The sequence below is a fragment of the Balaenoptera physalus genome (genome assembly GCF_965194825.1).
Source record: "Balaenoptera physalus genome assembly, chromosome: 19".
Taxonomy (NCBI): domain Eukaryota; kingdom Metazoa; phylum Chordata; class Mammalia; order Artiodactyla; family Balaenopteridae; genus Balaenoptera; species Balaenoptera physalus.
Genome location: NC_138900.1, coordinates 9,353,577 through 9,362,474, shown reverse-complemented (window position 1 = coordinate 9,362,474; position 8,898 = coordinate 9,353,577). Strand labels below are relative to the sequence as shown.

Genomic DNA, 8,898 nt, shown 5'->3' with positions numbered 1-8,898 from the left:
TGGGTTTCTGGGTTTTTTTTTAAAGATTCCACATATATTTGAGATGATATGGTATTTGTCTTTCTGTATCTGACTTATTTCACTTAGCATTATATCCTCAAGGTCCATCCATGTTGTCATAAATAGCAGGGTTTCCTTCTTTTTAGTGGCTGAACGGTATTCCTGTGTGTGTGTGTGTGACATTTTCTTTATCCATTCATTCATTGATGGGCACTTAGGTTGTTTCCATACCTTGGCTATTATATATAGTGCTGCTGTGAACATGGGTGTGCAGATATCTTTTAGTGTTTTCCTTTCCTTCGTATAAATACCCAGAAGTGGAAATGTTGGATCATACGGTTGATCTGTTTTTCATTTTCTGAGGAACCTCCACACTGTTTTTCATAGCAGCTGCACCAAGTTACATTCCCCATGGCAAATATTTATGATGGCCAATTTCACTTCAACGTTTGAAGGAAAAACTCACCTTTGTATTAAAATGGATAACACTATGTTATGGAGTGGGATATGAATTTTTAATGCCAAAATAAGACTTCAAAGAAGTCTGTATCAAAGAAGTGGTTCCTAAAACCCCTAGATGAGAAGGGACAATTTTCTTCTCTCTGCTGGTAAACTTGAAAAGTAATGTGTTAGTCCCGTCGTTTTATAAAGGAAGAGTCCTGGTTGGTTATGACCAGTTAGTACTCAATAAAGAAGCAGGTCCACAGGACTTCCTTGGTAGTCCAGCAGATACGACTCCACGCTTTCACTGCTGAGGGCCTGGGTTTGATCTCTGGTCGGGGAACTAAGATCCCACAAGCCATGCGACCAAAAAAAAAAAAAAAAGAGAGAGAGAGAGAGAGAGAAGCAGGTCCACTATGAGGACACGGGGTAAGGAACTTATTATGGGATAGAATCTTAAGCAATTGTAGACAGAGCTGGGGGAGGTGAAGACCCAGGAAGGGGTGGTGGGAACATCGAAAAATGTTAATAACTAGGGAGCCTGAGGGTTGCTGGAGGAAAAGTATATGTAAGGTCGGTGCCTCTGTAACTAGTATTGGGTTTTAAGTCCCTGTAGGTCAGTTGGCTGCGTGGTTGGGAAACTAGAACCTGGAACCCATGAGAATAAGCTGGAAGCCTCAAGCGTCTCTTACCAACTTCAATTCCATGTGTGACCTGCTGGAGAAGCTGGTGCCTTTCCCCTGCTGAGTTGCTCAGGCTCCTGGCCCCAAATTCACAGAAGGTGGAAAAGGAAAGCTGGTGGGAGCAGGTGGAGCTGAGGTCCGATGCTGCCCCAAGCCCACGAGGTGAGCCAGCAGATCAGTGACAAGAGGCATGAGCCCCATTGTGGCCCCTGGGTCCTGTGCAGACCTTCCCACCATAATAGCTATTGCGTCACTTCTGTTATCTAAATCTCATGCAAATTTCCTTTTAGACAACTCTAACCCAGAGCCAGCAGGGGAAAGGTGTTCTAGGATACATAGGCCCAACTTAGCTCAGTTAGACAGAACTAAATTGCCACACAGCCCAGAGGGGGAGAGCAGCCTACCCAAGGTCACACAGCAACTGTATGATGGAACAGGAACCAAGCCAGGTGACACAGTAGAGCACTTTCTTCTCAGGGAACAGCATAGTGTTATATGAGGGTAAATGTTTAGGCCCAGGCGTCAGGGTGCCCGAGGAAGGAAGTCTAGCTTTGTCATTCATTAGCTGTGTGGCCTTAGGTAACTGAATTAACCTCTCTGATCCCCAGTTTTCTTGCCTATAAAATTGGGGACATTAGTAATACCCCTTCATAGGGTGGTTGTAAAATGAAATGCGTGTGTAGAGTTTAGCATGGTGCCGGGCACATTATGAGAGCTTGTGGCAGGCATGACTGTGTACACTGTTATTTCCAATTCCCCTGCACTTCTAGGTGCATGGGTGACTACTTCCCCACCACCCGGAAGTTAGGTGTGGTCATGTGACTTGCTTTGGCCAATGAAATATGAGCAAAAGTCACATGTAGCTTCCTGGCGGAAGTATTCAAATGCTGGTGCATGAGTCCCTCTGCTCTCTATTCCCTTGCTGTGGTAGTCACGGGAGCACACGATGACTTGGAAATAAAAAAGCAGCCTGCATCACTGAACCACAGCATGAAGGGGGTTGCCCTGAGAGGTCTCTGTGATTCTCTCAGCTCTGCCTTCCTCTGGATGTAGAATTCATCCTCAAGATGCCTTCTCTTGTGGTTCCCAGATGGCTTCCTGCAGCTCCCATATTTATTCTTTCCCATCTAGGGGGAAAGAGAGGGTATTCTTCCTCACAACTAGTCACAAAACTCCTGAGCGTCTTTCTAATTGGACTGAGTCCATGTATCCAGCCCTTAACCAATCTCCGTGACCAGGGAGATAGAATGCACTGATTGGCTTAGGCCTGGGTTACCTGGGTGACCACTTCTGAACCAATCACTGTGGCAAGGGGGTGGGATTATGCTGATTAGTTCAAACCCTTCAGTGCCCATCCCTGGAGCTGGGAGTTTGGAGGGTGTCAGTCTGATTCAAACTTATGGCTTTTATTACTGGGGTGGTAAGAGGAGAAATGGCCATTGTGAAGGTGAACACGTGTGCAGGACATTTCTTTTTCCTTTAAAAAAATGTATTTGAAACAGTCACAAACTTATAGGAAAGTTGCATGTATGGTACAAAGAACTTCCCCCCCCCACCAACGGTTTTGAGAGTAAATTGCAAATCTGGTGCCCTATCATCCCTGAATATTGTAGTGGGTGTGTCCTACAAACAAGGACATTCCACGGTAAAGATACTTTTGTTCCCTTTGATTCATACATTTTATATGAGACAACATAATAGCCCACATTCCTCCACCAAACTTTCCATTTATCTGTTTACTTATATCCTCATAGATTCTTGGATTCTTGTTTTATTTAAGGGGTTATGATCTGTTGCACTCATTTTTAATGTTGATGCTCGAAATGTCCCAGATTTGGCCAGTGGGAGCCCTTCAAGCTGGCTCTATGCCCTTCCACCTGTTCTCATCATTCTTTGGGCATTTCCTTACTTTCTGACCCCAAAAATGTTCCAGGCTCATCTTGTATCTTCCCTGTCCCCCCACCCCTAGAATCAGCCATTTTCTCAAGGGAGAAGAGAGGGTACTTCTGAAGGCGGGCGGCTGACCCCTCACCCCTGAATGACTCCCCTCAGACTCTGATTTAAATGCGGCCGGGCCGGGCCAATGGCACAGGCAATGCTCTAGCGGTTGCCATGGAGACCGCTGAGCTGCAGAGCAGAAGGAGGCGGTGATGTCATTGTGGGAGCAAGTGCAGCGGCCACATCCTTGTCTTAGCCAGGCCACAGGGCAGTGAGGGTAGCCTCTGGGCCAGCGGCAAGGAACGAGCCGCCCTGCCTGCCGGGCACCCTCGCAGGACACCCCGGTGGCAGCAGCCCCAGGGCGATCAGCCGTCCAAGATCTGCTGAGACTGACAGGGCCTGTGAGACCTTTGAGGACCACCGCCAGAAAGAGGGACCAGCATCTTCATATTCTCTCTGGTGCGGCCTTGCCTAGGACTCAGGATCCACGAACTAGCTGGCAGACACCCACCCCTGCTTCACACTGTGTAAGTCCCTAGGAATTCCCAAGAGCCCCCTGGAAGGAAGGTTACAGAAAGCTGGACACTGTGCAGCCCTGTGGGCAGGGCCTGGGGCATCTTTGGCTGAGGTGGACAAACTAGGCCCCGTGAGGCCTCTCTCTTTGCCTTGGGAAGGGGTCGTGACATCCTGGATAACTTTTTGGATTCCCGAGGCAGATCAGGTGTGCACCGTCGGGCATACTGCTGCCTCAGAGAGCTGGGCAAGATGCTTTTCGGCGTCAAGGACATTGCATTGTTGGAGCATGGGTGCAAAGGCTCTTGAGTTGGACAGTTACAAGTCTCTGATGATCCTGGGTGTCCCGGAAAACTGCAACCATGAGGAATTCGAAGAGATCATACAGGCCTCCCTAAAACCTCTGGGTAAATTCGAAGTGGCTGGGAAGGCCTTTGTGGAAGAAGAGAGATCCAAGGCCGCTATCATTAGGCTGGCAGAGGACATCAATTATGCCGTGATCCCCAGGGAGATCAAGGGCAAGGGCGGCATGTGGAGAGTGATCTACATACCCCAGAAGCAGGATATTGAATTCCTGACCAAGCTGAACCTCTTCCTGCAGAGCCAGGGCAGGACGGCGGAAGATGTGGCCCAGGTCCTAAGGCAGGAACTGTGCCCGACAGTGACGGGCCCCAGAGAACTTCCTGCCAGAAACTGCTATGAGCCCGGGCCAGGGGAGAAACAGGGGCCTGGGGCCACTGCTGCGGTGGACGGGTTGCCACCTCTGGACTCCACGAAGGAGAGCAAGGAGGGAAATGGCAAGAAAGGCAAGCGGAAGCACAAGAAAAACCGTCGACGACACCATGCATCTGACAAGAAGCTGTGAGGTGACTTGGGGTGGGCCTGGGCGCGGCTGAATGAGGGTGGGCGTCAGCTGAGTGGGTGTGGGTGGCGACTTGGAAAGGTGGGTGCCCTCTGAGTAAGTTCGGGGGATGAGAGTGAATGTGAATAATGCGAGTGAGGATGAGTTACCCAGTCAAGGGAGTGGGTAACTTTTCAGTAAGAATGGGTAACATCTGACTAGTGTGAGCGAAGGTGGGTATTTTTATCTGAGTTAACTTGCGGGTGACATCTGAGTGGGTGTGGTTAAGACTTAGTTGCGTGTGAGTCACTCATCCATTCACTCATTCATTCTACAGATGTGCATTGCACACCTACTATGTCCCAGGCACTGTTCTAGGAGCTGGGGATACAGAACGGAGCAAATCCGACGCAACTTTCTGCCCTCACGGCACTCAGAGTGAGTGGGTAGCTTTTGAGTTACTTGGGTACATCTGAGTGCGAGTAGGTACCATTTGAGCAGAGTGGATAATATGTGGTTGAGTATGGATCATTCATTCATTCAACAAATATTTCCTGGGCACCTGCAGTGTACCAGACGCTATTCCAGGCACTGGGAATACAGCAGAGAACAAAACGGACCCAAACCTTGCCCTCGCGGCACTCATATTAAATATTTGAGTAGGTGCGGGTAACATCTCAGTTATTTTTTGAATACTTCAATACATATGAGTGAGCGTGGGTACCATCTGATATGTGGGTAGCATCACATCACTTGAGTATATAAGCTCAAGTGGGTAATATTTGAGTAGCTGTGCGCAACACTTAAGAGTGTGGGAGTGACACCTGAGTATGCTTGTGGGTATTATTTGAGTGGGTGAGGGTAACTTCTAAATGAGGAAGAGTTTCAAAGATCCGCATACAAAGCCTAACAACCCGGAAACGCCGCGGGACCAGCTGCGCAGTCGCAGTTGGAGCCGAGCAGCGAGTCAGATTGTTGCCATGGAGACCGCGGGCCGCTTGCGGCGACTGCGTAAACACGTGTTTGCGGGAAGTGGAAGAGGAGAAATAGGGTTCGGAATTTCAAAGTTTTGCAGAAGGTCTCTTACCAGAGTTGAGGAACAGCCAAGCAGGAAGAACATGTCAGGGAGATCTGTTCCGTGCTCGGGAGAAAGGCCACTATCCCCTTCGCCATGCCCGGAGGCCTGATGTTGGGGACAAACCCTCTTGCTGGGTGTGTATTGCGGGGATGAGGCCCAGACCCCTCCACCTTTGGGCTCTGCTGGAAATCCTGTCATCGCAAAGTTTAGACCTGTTTTTGTCTTTTATAAGGATGTACCTCGAATGTGCCTCTGGCATAAACTTGTCTGGCGTGGGCTACTCTTTTGCACGAGGCAAGCAGAAACCATGACTGAGAAAGTGAGCTGTCTCCTCGCCACGTCTGAGGACCTCACTGCTCTGTGTGTGACTCTGAAAAAAGCTGTCACTGTTCTCTACATGCTGGGTCTCCCTTACAGGAAAGGTCAGACATGGGACATTTCTGCTCTGATTGGTGCCTGGGGTGAGGGTATGAGTCTCCCCAAATTAAATCTCAGAAGCTCTAACTTGTGCTCAGCTCTCTAAAGAACAAAAGGCAAGACTTCCAGGGAATGGTCAAAAGGCGGTAATAATTAAGAGGTCACCTTCAACAATGATCAATATACAACACTTAACGTATAGTCCTCAAGTCTATAAGCTGAGTCCCCCAGAATGGTGAGGAAAAACCACAACAAAAAAACAATCAAGTAAAATCCAAGTGTCTGTGGGTAGACAGCACACCTGCTCAGGATGTCTGACCAGTGAGTTTGCAAACTTCCATTAGTTCAGGGATTTGCAAAGGTTTGAGCTGAACTTCTTTTTTATTTATTTATTTTTAAAAATTATTTATTTATTTATGGCTGCATTGGGTCTTTGTTGCTGTGCATGGGCTTTGTCTAGTTGCGACGAGCGGAGGTTTCTCTTTGTTGCGGTGCGCGGGCTTCTCATTTCAGTGGCTTCTCGTTGCGGAGCCTGGGCTCCAGGTGCACGGGCCTCAGATTCGTGGCTCGCAGGCTAAGTAGTTGTGGCTCGCGGGCTCTAGAGCGCAGGCTCAGTAGTTGCGGCGCACGGGCTTAGTTGCTCCGCGGCACGTGGGATCTCCCGGACCAGGGCTTGAACCCGTGTCCCCTGCATTGGCAGGCAGATTCTTAACCACTGTGCCACCAGGGAAGCCCTGAGCTTCTTTTTAAAAATGCAATTTACACACAGAGAGACAGGCTCAAGATTCTTACCTACCAAACTGTAGTGGTGGAGACTCCCCAGTGTATTACGATGGTGGGCATCAGTCATGTCTGTGAATTCCAGCATCCAAACCCCTTTCTTATTTCTGCAAGGCTGCCCCATTTTGCCCCGCTCGCAGAGCCAAAAGGTGGAAGTTCTTTCTCTGCACCCCACCTTGGCAGCCAGGATGTAGGCAGGCCTCCCACCCTCAGGCAGTTAGAGACTTCCGTTAGGTCCTTGCATTCGCAGCAGGTGTCAAGACAGAGGAATTTTTAGAGTTTACTTGCTTTGACATGACCTAAGACCTTGAAGACTCTGATTTCTGTCCATTCCCCAAGCTGGCTTTCTACCATCAGCCTTGACAGCATTTGTCTTGTGCAATGGTTGGGATAAAGCTTTTCCTGCCATCCCCACACATGTATGTGAACTTCTTGTAAATGCATCCATAGTCTAGAAGTTTGTAGCTCTCTACTGATCTTTGTATTCCTTGCAAATTTCCAACCTGGGCATACTCACTGACAGAATATTGTACTATTTTGTTTCTGTTTCCTGAGAGTCTGAGCTTAAATAAAGGCTACACAAAACCTCAGGCACATTCATTTATGGCATATGCTTTTCTCCCATTAAGGCACAATCATTGTATAGCAACAAAGGACATTGTGACATTTCTTATCATCGTATTGCAGTATTAAGATGGCATTTATGCTTCTTGTGGGTTTGGGGTGTTTCCCATACAACATTCACGTTTGTATACACAACGTGAGTGGTTGTTCAAGGCTGCCCATAAAACCCAAATCTCCTACCACTTCTCTTTCCAGTTTTTCTGGACCAGTTGAAGAGTTTCCTGAGATTGTAATGCAAACTTGCATAAAGTGGTTACCATTTGAAGCTACTTATCTGTGTGGGTCAAGACATGGCTGGTACACAGAAAACTCCAAGTAGATTGGATGTGCTGGCTGACGGAAGGCTGCAGGTGGCCTTGGTAAATCCCCATTTTCAAACGTAGGTTCAATTAAAACTCTTCATTGTTCTATGTGGTTGGTGCTATATCATACAAATATGAACTTATAAAATAAATAGATGCTAAGGCCATCATTGCATGCTCTTTGATATGTTGGGGGATCCGTGGTAGATTTAATTTGGAAAAACAATCTGGTTGCTAAAAAAAATGTTCTGAAAGTCACTTCCATGGGTTGCCTGAAGTTTTCCAGGGCTGCATTGTTTTTAAAAGGGGTGTTATCAGATCTCATGGCCAAGAGAACACAAAACACACAGCTTTCTTCTATCTCACGGGCTTCCCGTGGCTGATGGGAAAAATGAAACAATTTATCTGGAATAAAAGCAATAACAGCTCTCTTGTGTTCCAGGCACTGTGAAGAGTCCTTCATATTCATTAATTCATTGCATCTTCCCATCCCTTGAGGTATGGGACTATAGGTCCGCAACCCCGATTCAAAACCCTCGGGCCAGATGTGGTTCAGAATTCAGAGTGTTGGGTTTTAGAAAAGTGATACAGAGACTATATCTTATATTATGTAATTCACCTCCGGGGGATTTGGGCAGCTCCCATAATCATATCCATTAGTATTCTAAGAGTAGAGAAATATTGACATTAAGTGAAATAAATTAAAACTGTAAATAGCCTCATGTCAGTCTAGATTTTGCTTCCAATTTTTTTTCATTTTTTGGATAAAGTTTTTGGTGCAAAGCTTTCAGAGCTTTTTGGATTTCAGAAGAGGAGCTAAGTGATTATGAACTATACTTTTATCATGATCGTCTTCTCATTCTATGGCTGAAGAAAGCGATGCTCAGAAAGGTTAAGTGACTTGCCTAAGGCCACACAGGAAAGCTCAAAAGAAATTGAAGCCCAGGTCTTTCTGACTACAGTCTGTGCCCTAACACAGATCCCAAGAAAAGGGGACATGTCACACCACAGGGGGGGGGGGCACACGAGGAAGCTCCAGGATTGGTCAGGAGGCAGAGGGAGAGGGAGAGGGGGAACTGTGGACAAGAATTTTATTGTGGTTTCTTCAGGGAAGGAATGGGTGAGGCAGGGAAGGCAGGGTCAGGATTGGCTAGTCTGAATAATTTCAGCAGGCTCTGGGGTAAAGGGGTTGTCCCTAGGTGTCTGGGACCTGGCCCTGGAGTGAATAGGGCAGGTGGATGGTGGCCCAGAGTGTGAGGGCTTAATAAAGAAGGTAGTTGG

The 8,898-nt window shown here is 47.5% G+C and overlaps 1 protein-coding gene across 1 annotated transcript; it reads left to right on the top strand.

Annotated features, from left to right (window-relative positions):
- Positions 1–2,797: 2,797 nt before the first annotated feature.
- Positions 2,798–7,784, top strand: PNMA8C (PNMA family member 8C). Its single transcript, XM_082438269.1, is given in 2 exon segments — positions 2,798–3,872; positions 3,874–7,784. Coding segments are annotated over 2 exon segments (612 nt in total). The 5' UTR covers positions 2,798–3,827; the 3' UTR covers positions 4,441–7,784.
- Positions 7,785–8,898: the final 1,114 nt, after the last annotated feature.